Source organism: Pseudophryne corroboree, chromosome 4 (genome assembly GCF_028390025.1).
Source record: "Pseudophryne corroboree isolate aPseCor3 chromosome 4, aPseCor3.hap2, whole genome shotgun sequence".
NCBI classification, from domain to species: Eukaryota; Metazoa; Chordata; class Amphibia; order Anura; family Myobatrachidae; genus Pseudophryne; species Pseudophryne corroboree.
This window is the reverse complement of record NC_086447.1, coordinates 848,369,561-848,384,431: the sequence shown is the minus strand read 5'-3', so window position 1 is coordinate 848,384,431 and position 14,871 is coordinate 848,369,561. Positions and strand designations below refer to the sequence as shown.

At 46.7% G+C, this 14,871-nt stretch overlaps 1 protein-coding gene across 3 annotated transcripts in view; it reads left to right on the top strand.

Annotated features, from left to right (window-relative positions):
- The window catches only part of SPTBN1 (spectrin beta, non-erythrocytic 1), a 289,366-nt gene that overhangs the window by 262,553 nt on the left and 11,942 nt on the right, over positions 1–14,871 (top strand). For all 3 annotated transcript variants that reach the window (XM_063918643.1, XM_063918644.1, XM_063918645.1), the window contains 8 exons: positions 217–421; positions 1,388–1,762; positions 5,385–5,629; positions 6,908–7,046; positions 11,188–11,272; positions 12,097–12,293; positions 12,755–12,867; positions 12,957–13,023. In XM_063918643.1, the coding sequence (XP_063774713.1) occupies positions 217–421; positions 1,388–1,762; positions 5,385–5,629; positions 6,908–7,046; positions 11,188–11,272; positions 12,097–12,293; positions 12,755–12,867; positions 12,957–13,023 (1,426 nt within the window). The remainder of the gene's footprint in view (positions 1–216; positions 422–1,387; positions 1,763–5,384; positions 5,630–6,907; positions 7,047–11,187; positions 11,273–12,096; positions 12,294–12,754; positions 12,868–12,956; positions 13,024–14,871) is intronic.

Here is a 14,871-nt window from a genome sequence, read left to right as displayed (position 1 = left end):
ACCGTGTTTCGGAACCCCTGACCTAGACTAATAGAGTGGCTTGAGGAGCCACGTTTGTGAAACCCAACATAGACATTATTTATAAATCCATCAGTGTAAGTGTCTTCCCAAATTCTATTCATATGTTCTGTGTACAGTTATCCAGCGTGTTTAACGTGATTTTCCCTTTACCTCTGCCCTGTCTCCCCACACCCACCGCAATCATTCGGGGTGCAGTGAACGCATCAGCATGCGTCAGTCGCAAGTGGACAAACTCTATGCAGGTCTGAAGGATTTGTCGGAAGAGAGGAGGGGAAGGTTGGATGAACGTCACAGACTGTTCCAGCTCAACCGTGAAGTGGATGATTTGGAGCAGTGGATTGCAGAGAGGGAAGTTGTGGCCGGTTCCCATGAGCTGGGGCAGGACTACGAACATGTTACTGTACGTAATCTTCATAATTATACTACATAGAGTTTGAGTCATTGTTATATGATAACCACTTCCACAAATTAAAATATGTGGGTTACATTAAGCTTTGGGATCCTCTTAGAGGTGCTAATAACCCAATTACAATAGATCATTTGCAAAGATTGGTGGTCTTTCATCTATCATGGGGGGTGTACATTGCCTTTGCGGAGAAGCATCAGGTCACATTAGTGTAGCCGAGCATCAGCATGGAGTGTTTTTGCATTGCCCAAATTTGTAGTTGGAGAGTAACGTTGGTGGGAAGACCTCACCGTCCAGTTGGCGGCTAACCTTCTACATAGAGCATGGGTACAGTCACAAGTTAATCAGTGAAATCAGAATCACTAGTGAATACACCATCGGGAAGTGACTGTGGTAGTGATACTCCATGAAACCTGTTTGAGGGCTGCCAGTAGCAGTGCCCTGCCGCACCAAACCATGAATAAAACGGAGACTTGGATGGTTAGACAGAGTAAAGGCCTGGTTATATAGATGTGAAAATAAAGGAATGGCGGATAGAGAGAGTGGCACTATTTTCCGTAGTATAATATGATGTGAGGTCATATGTTATATATAGTTATTAAGGCTGAGTAATAAAAAGCACATAGCAGACACCATACTAAAAACCTATTTATTGAAACCATTAATCTTGGTTCATCTTACATACAGTATACTACCATCCTTGTAATCAGCCCAGCTCCCTATACACCCTTGCAGGAATGCCTTGGTTAAAATTCCTGTTTTCTTAGAACACTCTCTCTGTCACTGTGATGATCAGCGTACCAAAGGGGCAAAATTGTAGCTGTATCTAGATTGCTTCTCTGTTCGCTATGGATCTCATCTGTTCTTGGGTTTTCATTCCAGTTTTAACTTCCTGGTTGAGTCTTTAAATGTCCATGTACCAATCTTATCACTGATTTATTTTTATTTTCTCTCCCCCAGATGTTACAGGAACGGTTTAGGGAGTTTGCACGTGACACTGGCCACATTGGGCAGGAGAGAGTGGACACGGTCAATCACATGGCGGATGACCTCATCAATTCTGGACATTCCGATGCTGCTACCATAGCAGAATGGAAGGATGGTCTCAATGAGGCCTGGGCGGACCTCCTGGAGTTGATTGACACCAGAACGCAGATACTGGCTGCCTCTTATGAACTGCATAAATTCTATCATGACGCTAAAGAGATCTTTGGGCGCATACAGGATAAACATAAGAAGCTACCAGAGGAGCTGGGCAGAGATCAGAACACTGTAGAAACACTGCAAAGAATGCACACCACCTTCGAGCACGACATCCAGGCATTGGGCACGCAGGTGAGAGCTGGAAAAATGTTTGATCCTGGTCTTTAATAAACTCTGGCTTTGATGGGTATAAGCTGCCCGTGTCTTGCCCACTCAAATGATACCCATGAAATAGGACCAGGCCTGCTCTCTGATCTTCCTAAGGCTTATAGGGAGAGATTTATTAAACCTTCTTAAGAGTACACTTTGAGGTGTTGCTGATAGCAACCGATCATTCTAGCTACCATTCTATAGCATAAGCTAGATTCTAATGGGTTGCTAGGGGCAACACCTGTGTAGGCCATCAGAGTTAATGAAATAAATGTACCTTCTGTATTTTTTTACTACTCAACTTCTCATGACTCCCAGATGTACAGCCAGTGGTCAAAGCGTTCCCCACTGCGGTCTGACTCACTACCCGGGGATCAGACGTTGTATAGGCCACAGTGAGTGAACTATTCACACAGGCTTCAGTGCATTTTGGTCCCCAGAAATGCGGCTTCCACGTGTATAGCTCAGCCAGTAATGGAGAGACTTTGTTGAATTGAAATCACTGACGTCAGATTTTATGAAGGCACTTACCCTAAGCAGAATGAGCAAACTCTTGTTTCTTCTACTTTACTCAATACCACTGTCGGTGTATATGTCAAAACACAGGTAGGTACGTTACAGATAGGTTACAGGATGGAATCTGGCCTGATTCTGTGCTGTATCTTATGATCAGCAGATGGTTGTGACCTGCCCCACACCCCACTGTTCTAGCCCAGGCTGTCATTCACCATATGTGTGTATACTGGATGTCATTCCCAGTCTCTGTTCTGTGTGTGTGGTATGGGAGGGGTAGGGAACACAGAGACTCTTTGTAGTTTACTAAATCATATGAAAAAGCTTGGAAAGTTAGGATTGTAACCCTATCATATTCCCTAAAGCTTCAAGGGACAGGTCATCCCTGGTTATTCACTTACATAATACATACAGCCAATTCTGAGTTCCCACGTCGACCACGGTGTACATCTATGTGGTGCTGATTGTACCAACAGCAATGCAGGTGAAGTAATCGGCAGCAGGTGGTTTTTGCTTGGGAATAGGTCAGTACTTTGCTTCTAACTGGGGAACTGGAAAACCTGCCCGGTTGTTCTGTTGTAGATACTAGATAACAGACGTACACAACCAGTAACACTTTATTTTCCTCAGATACTCCATTGTTACTACAGTAGAATGATGCGAATGTAAGGCCAAGTGTTTGCTTACTGTAGGAGTCAAAGCAGTTTACTCAGAACACGACCTTCATGGCCTCCATCTGACCACCTGTAACATCTAATACATTGCTTTCAGGATACAGATGAATTCCGTTCAGAGAGCTCGGCCGATTGTATCTGTAGCCCACCGATTACGTAACTGAAAAGCAATATATAGTCACTATGGGCCCAATTCAGAGATTAACATACATTTTATATGTATGTAGATCTCTGATGCTTGCAGATCTGGTTCTGTAATGTCTAGCGTTTCCCAAAGCGCGGGGTGTGTCGGGCCAGTTTTCTGGGCGTGCCTAAGCCAGTGGCTACGTCCTCTGAGGTATCCTGAGCAACTTTGAGGATTACTCAGACTTCCGATGTTCACGTAGATGATCCGATGTTTCTTCGGACACAGAGGCGGATCAGGGAAGCCGGCAGGAGGTGTTTATTTACACAAGAGGCCTTCTGTGGCTATTTCATATTGTCGCACAGCGGCTGTGTGCAAAGATGCAGCAACAGTAGCGTCAGCCTAGGAATCAGCCCCTATGCTCAGATTAACTTGTAGACATCTGCATTTTGAAGTGGTGGTTACATCATAAGGCTGTGACCTGCTCATACAACAAGCTGTCTCAATGTCTCTAAAGACCGTAAACTGTTTCCTAAACATTTAATGCAAGACTATTGCCTCAGAAAACAGAATTTGGTAATGAGCCTGTTCCTTTTGCAATGGAAGACCTGCAATATGTATCTTGCAGGGCATGATGCTGCAATCCAGGCATTTAGAGAAACATTACCAGAACATTACTGGCCCCTCATGATTTGCCATTCCTACAATCAGATGCGCTCATTTTCACTTCCAGAAATCACGTTGCCATCACAATACTGTTACTATTGCTGATAATGTGTACATCTCATGATTTGTCATATATTTAGTATAGCTAAATAGACAACACAAGGCCGTCCAAATAATGACTGCATTCTATGGAGTTTATTCCATCCCTTCTGGCAATAATTATGTCGGGGGCAAGGCGGCGGGAATCCAAATGTTAAAGCTATAGTAGCACGCTTAGGGGTCTATTCAATTCATGTCTGATTTTCCGACTTGTCGGATAAACGGCAGTTTCCGACAATTTAAGGTCGAATCCAGATTTGACCTATTCAATGAAACTGCTGTTTATCCGACAAGTCAGAAAATCCGACTTGTCGGAAGACATGTGGATCGGCTGATTAGCTGCCGATCCACGTGTTTTGTCAGCTTCGTGGCCAAATCAGACCCGTTTCCAACAATGTCAATCCGACTTTACAAAAAAAGTAGGATTGGCATTGTCTGGAACGGCCAAAACCTGTCAGATTTGGCCACAAATTGAATACTGAAATGGCTGATCCTTTCCATCAGAAGGGTTCCGACATCAATTAAATACACCCCATAGTCTTGGTTTTTAGATTTTAAAACTGCAGGCTTATTGGAAGCTAAAGCTTGAGAGGAGACGTTGTCCATAGCAAATAATCACACCCGCTTCAGGAAGGAGAATTTAGTCCCTCGTGAAATTGTTTCATAAAGCAGTCTTGTCATCTGGGGACCTGCAGAAGTCAGTGGGAGGGAGGGGTCCTGGACTGCACACACTAATTTTAAACGAGGTTCTACCATGCTGAGACTTGTAGTGCCACGCACAAAAAAGAAAAATGCAGGTTCACACTTTAAGCGCTTAGAATACTGGTTAGCAAAACAAGTATAATGAGCTCTACAATTTAACAATTCAGGTTCTTAGAACGTTTAGAAAAAAAACAAGCCCACCTACCACGTCGCAGTGAACCTCATCAGGTGGGTCCTAACATCCCCGATACTGACCTGTTATATGAATGTATCCAGGTCTTATCTATCATGTTGCCCATTCTAATATGTACACAGCAAATGCAAGGACATATGCTGATTAAACTTACCTAAGGGCACTTGGGTGGGGTGCTAGTCCAGGTAGAAGGAGTCTCCACTTGCAGGAGTTCTATAACAGATGAAGAAAAGACACTTGCCTATCATGACCTTTAAACTATGACAGAGAGAAGCTATAATTTGCTGAAGTGTCAGATGATGGGTGCTGCTGATTTGGTCAGCCCGCAGCAGCCATCCAATCGCCTTAATTCCTGATGTTCCACCTAAGCAACTTTGAAACTTTGGCAATGTGGGCGAAAGGAAGTTTATTAGTGGAATACATTTCTACTTTTGCAGAGTTTTTTCTAAAAGATGGTGAAAAGAAATATTGATTAAAGGCCTTTAACTTTCTACAAATGACACAAATATGCCTGAGATCGTGTGCCATACAAGATTGGGGCCTTAAAAATAATAGCTTTCATTGCGCAAAACTCTTAATATAGAAACATTTTTCATTTACGGCCAACACTGAGTATTTTATGTTACCCTTCAGGTGAGGCAGCTACAGGAAGATGCTACGCGGCTGCAGGCTGCTTATGCAGGTGATAAGGCTGACGATATCCAGAAGAGGGAGAGCGAGGTCCTGGAGGCCTGGAAAACATTGCTGGACGCATGCGAGGGGCGGCGGCTCAGGCTGGTGGACACTGGGGACAAGTTCCGGTTTTTCAGCATGGTCCGTGACCTCATGCTCTGGATGGAAGATGTCATCCGCCAGATTGAAGCCCAGGAGAAGCCAAGGTACAGTTCTTGTGTAGCTGCTAAAGTCGTAATGGGGACACATAGCCAGATTTCTGTACGTTCTGTTTATATCCAGTGATAGAAGGTGCACACCAGTGTCGTGGGTCACCTGCTGAACCGATTGTCATTTGGTCCTTTCAAAAAGATTTACATTTTGATTGTACAGAGCTATAAGTAATGAGTCCCAGATCAATATCTGGCCAATTACTAAGCTGTCCAGAAAACGTTACCGTAATGTGTTACTTTCACCCGTGTCTCCTTCACTAATTAAGCAAAAGTCTGGGTAATGTATAAGGTTCCGGGAGTGTTCTGGTTACCTATAATTATGCCAGGCATGATCCAAGTTGGGTGACCATTCAGATGGGCTTGCGAGGCACTTCAGGCAGATAGCACGGAAAGCTGAGGAAAAAACCTCTGCAAAGAGCAGCCATGAGCAAACGTGTGTACTCCCAGGTTGTGATATCTGTGCATTAATGTAAAATGTAGAGCAAGTCAGCAACTACTGATCATTTGCCTGCCAATTTCAGCCCCTGGCTTGAGCAGCTGGTTCCAGAAAGGTCCAGCAAGAACTCCACACAGCAGGGTATCATGGTCCAGTTGCTGGCACCGTTCATCACACCTGGCAATGCTTGTGCATTCAGTGGCACATGAGGGCTCGGGCAATAGATTACTGAGCAGTGGGAGAAGGTTATATGGACAAATGGATGACTGCATGTGTGACGCTAGCCTGAAGACTCCACGGCAGTGGGTGCTGGTTTCCAACAGAGAAGAGTTCGGGTAGTTCCATAATGGCGTGGGGCAGCATGGTTTTGGTGTAGTCATTATCAATGCTGATCACTGTTTATAGTACAAATCATCATTTACACCCCATGCTATAGCAGTTATTTCCTGAGTGGAAGAGATTTTTCCCGTGATGCCCGTATTCCCAACCATAGAGCACGTGTGGAACGAGTGTGGTTTCCACCAGCATCAACCATCCATTCCAGTGGCTTTCTTGCTGCGGTTAAAGGTTTCAGCACCACTCACCTCTTCATCAATGCTGTACTGGATGCCGATGGCGGCCCAAGTCATATCATTTTATGTCCGTGCTTACTTATTTCCAATTTGTGCTGTAACTTGCATCAATTTAATGTGTGCGAAATGTAAAATCAAATGGATCGGGCTGTTTTTGTGGATTTATTTATTCGTGTTTAGGAAAGACCCCTTTAAGCCGGTAATTGTTGTACGTCGTTACAGCACAAAGTCACAATGATACATTCTGTTGTCTGACTGTTACAGGGATGTATCTTCTGTCGAGTTACTAATGAATAATCACCAAGGCATTAAGGCAGAAATCGATGCCCGAAATGACAGTTTTACTACGTGCATTGAACTTGGCAAGTCTCTCTTGGCAAGGAAGCACTACGCATCAGAAGAGGTAAGGCGCCAGGGTCACTTATAGCTCAGCTGCATTGCAGATCTACTGCAAAGACAACTTCATCTTTCATCGGGGCTAAGGCTTGTCTTGTGCGCTCCCTATGTGCAGTACTGATAACTGCATATTACTCCACCTTATGTGGAAAGCAGCTCTGTTTGATATAGAGACTATGTCTATGTGCAGGGAGGGGGGGGGGGGGAGACTATGTCTATGTGCAGGGAGAGGAAGACTATGCCTATGTGCAGGGAGGGGAAGACTATGCCTATGTGCAGGGAGGGGGAGACTATGCCTATGTGCAGGGAGGGGAAGACTATGCCTATGTGCAGGGAGGGGGAGACTATGCCTATGTGCAGGGAGGGGGAGACTATGGCTATGTGCAGGGAGAGGGAAGACTGTGCCTATGTACAGGGAGAGGGAAGACTATGTCTATGTGCAGGGAGAGGGAAGACTATGCCTATGTGCAGGGAGAGGGAAGACTATGCCTATGTGCAGGGAGGGGGTGACGATGCCTATGTGCAGGGAGAGGGAAGACTATGGCTATGTGCAGGGAGGGGGAGACTATGGCTATGTGCAGGGAGGGGGTGACTATGCCTATGTGCAGGGAGGGGGAGACTATGCCTATGTGCAGGGAGGGGGTGACGATGCCTATGTGCAGGGAGAGGGAAGACTATGGCTATGTGCAGGGAGGGGGAGACTATGGCTATGTGCAGGGAGGGGGAGACTATGCCTATGTGCAGGGAGGGGGTGACTATGCCTATGTGCAGGGAGGGGGTGACGATGCCTATGTGCAGGGAGAGGGAAGACTATGGCTATGTGCAGGGAGGGGGAGACTATGGCTATGTGCAGGGAGGGGGGGGGGAGACTATGTCTATGTGCAGGGAGGGGGGGGGGAGACTATGGCTATGTGCAGGGAGGGGGAGACTGTCTATGTGCAGGGAGGGGGAGACTATGTCTATGTGCAGGGAGGGGGGGGGGAGACTATGGCTATGTGCAGGGAGGGGGAGACTATGCCTATGTGCAGGGAGGGGGTGACGATGCCTATGTGCAGGGAGAGGGAAGACTATGGCTATGTGCAGGGAGAGGGAAGACTATGGTTATGTGCAGGGAGAGGGAAGACTATGGTTATGTGCAGGGAGGGGGAGACTATGGCTATGTGCAGGGAGGGGGGGAAGACTATGACTATGTGCAGGGAGGGGGGGAAGACTATGGCTATGTGCAGGGAGGGGGGGAGACTATGGCTATGTGCAGGGAGGGGGGGAGACTATGGCTATGTCCAGGGAGGGGGGAGACTATGGCTATGTGCAGGGAGGGGGGGAGACTATGCCTATGTGCAGGGAGGGGGAGACTATGCCTATGTGCAGGGAGGGGGAGACTATGCCTATGTGCAGGGAGGGGGGGGAAGACTATGCCTATGTGCAGGGAGGGGGGGGGGAGACTATGGCTATGTGCAGGGAGGGGGGGGAAGACTATGGCTATGTGCAGGGAGGGGGGGGAAGACTATGGCTATGTGCAGGGAGGGGGGGGAGACTATGGCTATGTGCAGGGAGGGGGGAAGACTATGGCTATGTGCAGGGAGGGGGGAAGACTATGGCTATGTGCAGGGAGGGGGGGAGACTATGGCTATGTGCAGGGAGGGGGGGAGACTATGGCTATGTGCAGGGAGGGGGGGAGACTATGGCTATGTGCAGGGAGGGGGGGAGACTATGGCTATGTGCAGGGAGGGGGGGAGACTATGGCTATGTGCAGGGAGGGGGGGAGACTATGGCTGTGTGCAGGGAGGGGGGGAGACTATGGCTGTGTGCAGGGAGGGGGGGAGACTATGCCTGTGTGCGGGGGGACAACTATGCCTATGTGCAGGGAGGGGGACAGACTATGGCTATGTGCAGGGAGGGGGAGACTATGGCTATGTGCAGGGAGGGGGGGGGGAGACTATGTCTATGTGCAGGGAGGGGGGGGGGAGACTATGGCTATGTGCAGGGAGGGGGAGACTGTCTATGTGCAGGGAGGGGGAGACTATGTCTATGTGCAGGGAGGGGGGGGAGACTATGGCTATGTGCAGGGAGGGGGAGACTATGCCTATGTGCAGGGAGGGGGTGACGATGCCTATGTGCAGGGAGAGGGAAGACTATGGCTATGTGCAGGGAGAGGGAAGACTATGGTTATGTGCAGGGAGAGGGAAGACTATGGTTATGTGCAGGGAGGGGGAGACTATGGCTATGTGCAGGGAGGGGGGGAAGACTATGACTATGTGCAGGGAGGGGGGGAAGACTATGGCTATGTGCAGGGAGGGGGGGAGACTATGGCTATGTCCAGGGAGGGGGGAGACTATGGCTATGTGCAGGGAGGGGGGGAGACTATGCCTATGTGCAGGGAGGGGGAGACTATGCCTATGTGCAGGGAGGGGGAGACTATGCCTATGTGCAGGGAGGGGGGGGAAGACTATGCCTATGTGCAGGGAGGGGGGGGGGAGACTATGGCTATGTGCAGGGAGGGGGGGGAAGACTATGGCTATGTGCAGGGAGGGGGGGGAAGACTATGGCTATGTGCAGGGAGGGGGGGAGACTATGGCTGTGTGCAGGGAGGGGGGGAGACTATGCCTGTGTGCGGGGGGACAACTATGCCTATGTGCAGGGAGGGGGACAGACTATGGCTATGTGCAGGGAGGGGGAGACTATGGCTATGTGCAGGGAGGGGGAGACTATTGCTATGTGCAGGGAGGGGGGGAAGACTATGGCTATGTGCAGGGAGGGGGACAGACTATGGCTATGTGCAGGGAGGGGGACAGACTATGGCTATGTGCAGGGAGGGGGAGACTATGGCTATGTGCAGGGAGGGGGAGACTATGGCTATGTGCAGGGAGGGGGAGACTATGGCTATGTGCAGGGGTGGAGAGTATGGTTATGTGCTGGGAGGGGGATGGAGACTACAGCTATGTGCTGGGAGGGGAATGGGGACTACGTCTATGCTGGAAGTAGGTTGGGACTACAGCTGTGTGCTGGGGACAAGAGGTTATCTATCCATTGGCCAGGATGGCACTCACCAGGTGCACTGGCCGAAGAGGGGGCGCTTCCTGGTGTTGCCACCCTTGGCCAGGGGGGTGGAATCACTTAGTAGTAGCAGTGCCAGGGCTGGTGGTTCACACAGTAGCCAGGATCTGGCTCCGCAATGCACCACAGTGAAGAATCTCAAAATAAACTACTAGAATACTATTTTTAATATATCACTACATCACCACTACTAGGTAGTGCGTAGAGATACCTTTTCATTGCCATTAATATTTGATTATACCACCTGGCCGTAGGTGGCATCGCCAGGCAGTGCCCCTCCTTGGCCGTGCCAGACACTGCTGATTTCTCCACAGTGTGACAAGGATTACTGTGTGGGCACTAGTGTGTGACATAATGTGTATAAGGGGTATTACTGTGTAACATAATTTTAATTGGGAGTACTATTGTGTGGTCATGTCCCTTTCCCACAAGATCATGCCCCTTTTTTGCACAAGCGCCTTCCCTATTTCAAATATGGGGGGGGGGGGGGGGGGGGCGCCAATCCCTTATTTTGCCAGGGGCGCCCGGACCCCTAGATACACCTCTGAGTGGTCTAAACACAAAAAGAACCTGAAAAGAGAGAACACTATTGCAGGAGGTACAGTATGTAATATGTAATAGAAATACACTTTAAAACTTATGCTAGCACTTGGAGCCACATAGGGCGAATCTATATTCTATAGGACTTTTATTGGTTTCCCTGCTGACAAAATGTTTGCTTGGGAAACTATTCCCCACATAACAATGCAGAAGTTGGGAATGATGGAACCTTACCAGCTTTTTAGTAACATCTGTAGGAAAAGCTAATACATTCGTCATTAATCTGACAGTATTGCATGTTATTGACAGGGTAAGCAACTAGATAATAGTAAATTCATGAGCTGAGGAGTGGTGTAGACAGTGCTAAAGTATTCCGTAAAGTCGCCAAAGATGTGACTCCTCCCCCTCAGTATGAGCCACACCCCTCTCACGCTGCAGCCACTTCCACCCAACAGCAGTACAGGGAACACTAAGACTTGATTTGGTAATATTGGTTCATATTGCTTCATTCCCTTGTTGTGTAATTTGGTCATTCTCTCCCTTTTGGCAATCAGATAAAAGAAAAGTTGTTGCAACTGACTGAGAAGAGGAAAGACATGATTGACAAGTGGGAGGACCGATGGGAGTGGCTGAGATTGAGTAAGTTGGTGTTTAATATTCGGGTTCTTTGTCGTCATCTGTGATTCGCTGAGAAGAGGTTACTGAGAATGTCTGTCTTCTATCCCATCTCCTCTAAACTGAAGCCGGAATGCAGTCTGTATTGGAACCACCCTGACTGAATCCATCCAGCTAGGGGCGAAGTGCGGGCGATGCTCTGTATCATTGTAACCATGTTGGAATGGTGGCAGTGGCACCCTAAATTTCCTCAATTTTGCCTCTAAATCTGACATTTTAGTATGCACCCCCTAGGGGTGTGCATTAAATTACACAATATTGGAGCCACAGTAAGTGTTGGTGCTGTGCGCACTACGTCATCCATATCGCACCTACTGGAGTTGCCCTCTGTGTGTTAGGCCTGTATAGATATCCCTGTGATATCCTTCCGCATTATGGGTTCAGTATGATTTCCTGGCGGCCGGGAATCTATGGGTGTCGTGGACACCCAAGAGTGGGAATAGACCCTGAGCACCGGGATTCTGGCTGTCTGCATTGCCAGCTATCGAGATTCCGGTGTTGGTATCCTGACCGCCGGCAATTGAACTGCATTCCCACATTATGATCAGTTCCCTGTAAGTGTCAGCTTTATAATTGCCTCCAACTTTACCTACGGAATGTAATGTGTTCCTCCTGGTGGGACTGAGAATCCTGTGTCACTACTGAAATGATCCAATGACTGATGAATGAAAAGGCAAAATCGTCCCCTTGGCTTTGGTGTAGGGTTTTTCTGTCTGAGCCTCTTTATATGTAATTTCCATGTAATGTGTTACTCATTATTGCTCTTTCTCCCGTCCCTTGCTTCTCAGTTTTGGAGGTGCACCAGTTTTCCCGAGATGCCAGTGTTGCGGAGGCCTGGTTATTGGGACAGGAGCCATATCTGTCAAGTCGTGAAATAGGCCAGAGTGTAGATGATGTGGAAAAACTAATCAAGAGACATGAGGCATTCGAGAAGTCTGCAGCTACTTGGGATGAAAGGTTTTCTGCCTTGGAAAGACTCACTACGGTACTTCACTTTATCCCTTTTCCTTAGTAAATGATAACGCTACAGTAATAACTACTGATGCACTAAACAGGTATCGCCATCTCTTTCATTTTTCTACATCCGGTTATTGCTTACCACAAAAAATGTGGTGGGGGTTTTAAATAGTGATTTGGGGAACGACCGCAGCGTGTATTTACATGTATCAATACTTTCTCCACAATCCGTTTTTGTGTAAGTACCTAGTGAATTAATCGAGAACATTACAGCCACAATGTGAGGTTCTACGTTCAGCCTATAAAACTGCTTCCTTTTTGTCACCGACTGTAGTGAATGCATCGGCTGCACACTCATCAATATTGACTGGTGCAGCATACAAAATGGCTGCCTCCGCTGTGGGAACATGACTGGAGCATGTTAATGTGATTGCAGCAATTACTGCCATGTTTGTCGGTCTAATTCTTTTTCACATTTGTCTGTTTCAGTTGGAATTGTTGGAAGTACGTCGACTGCAAGAGGAAGAGGAAAGGAAACGTAAACCTCCGACTCCTGAGCTTAGCCCAAAGGTCTCAGAAGAAGGAGAGTCTCCCCAACAGTGGTAAGGGGCTGATGTCATTGATTGCTCCCAGAATGTCGTGTAATGTGTTGTTCTGTATTGAGTTCTAACCGTTCTCTCGTTATTTGAAGGGACGGGACAAAAGAAGGAGAACAAATTTCCCAAAACGGATTGCCATCTGACCAAGATTCGCCACGGGTTAGTTACCGATCCCAAACCTACCAAAACTACAAAAACTTTAATAGCCGGAAAACAGCCAATGACCGCCAGTGGTCTGGACTGTAAACCTTCCATCTTTAAAAACCAATCTCTAGTAACCTTGGTGTCTTTTCATCCCAGACCCACTGAGATGTGCTGTTAATGCCTTTTTTTCCATGTTTATTGGACTTTACTAATAGCAAGTGCTAGGTGAATTCTCATCTATGTGTATGTATTGAGCATCGTTGTTTATCCACAGGCTGCTAGATAAGAGATGATTGGGATAGGTTTTCACAGGAAACGTTAATACAATGTTTAGGCTGCGTGTGATGTGTCCGTTTTAATCTATGCAAGGAAGACGAAGCAGTGCAAAATGGATTTACATGTATATGCCGGGGTGATCCGGTGACTGTGCAAGTTTTGTTTCATCCAGTCTTCCTGCGCACCCATGGGGTTTTTGCCTTATACTGTATTACGGTAGAGAGGTGTGTGTATTTGGTGACCGATATCACCTTTAGGAACTGTGCGCCGAGTCAGGAATATTCTGGTCAGCAGTTGGCGCACCTTATGCTTGGCGTTAATACATCGGTCTGTTTAGTTTAAAGCTATTGACACCATTTGCAGGTGAATTTATTTATATATCAAATGATATAATGTCCACATATACATACTGTAATCCCCAAGACACTGCATACAGTGGTGTTATCCATTCTTAGCGCTAAATATCTTCATATTGTATTTAAATATACCTTTGTTGTTTTTGTACTTAAAAAGCCATATATACATATATACGTAGAAGACAAAACATCGAATGTATTACCACTCCTATGCAATACACTATACGGTACCTATTCTTCACATACTGATAGCTGTTTAAATTATTACCTGCTAAATAACATAAATATTTTATACGGTTACATTTTGCACTTAAAAGCGTTACATTAATATACTATAATTTAATCAAATCAAAGGTACAATTTTTTGGGGGGGACTATAATTTTTGCTGTCGCTTTTTTATAGAGTACTACAGGCCTGACCAACTCGCGTCTCTCCAGCTGTTGTAAAACAAGAAGTCCCAGCATGCCCTGCCACGGTTTTGCTATTAGGGAATACTGAAACTGCGGCCTGGCATTGTGGGATGTATAGTTTAACACCCTATGGAGAGCCACAGCTTTGCTAGGCCTGGAGCAGTCTGTCACGTGTGTTACACTAATATGGCAAGTGCTGAAGCTGTATGGGTCATGTTATCCTATTGTCCAGTAGGTGGCGACGTTGGGTACTGCCGCTTGGAATACTGATGGTGTCATTTCATATTCAAGTGATATTTACTGGGTTGCAGTGCCTAAAACTGCTCACCGCAGTCTCTCTCTACACAGAGTACCATGGATACATTAAAGGGAAATAGTGTTTTAATAAATAATTATGATACTTTGCATATATAAAGTGTTTATAGTCTTGTAAAAATGCAGAAAGTAGTGTTTGCAGTTTGGGTGTTTAGTTTGGCTCCCCTGTACTGTAGCACAATGCTACGTGTATGATTACATAATCTAGGCGTTGGGACCAATTAGTAAGTAACCCTGGATCCGCAACTGTTGTGAAACTACAAGTCCCAGAATGCCCACTTCCTAGTAGTCCTCAGTTGCGCTGCAGGGTCTCCGTCCATTTCCCTCTGTGCATGGATGAATTAGTTTGTGATAAGTAGGGAAATCTAGGCTGCATTTTACCTCTGTGTGGTGACTCAAGCAATGTATTACTGTACATATCTGAAATGCAACACCTAATTTATTTTTTTCCATTTGTTTCCTAATTATCAACTTCAGGATCGAAACCATATTACTTATGTATTTT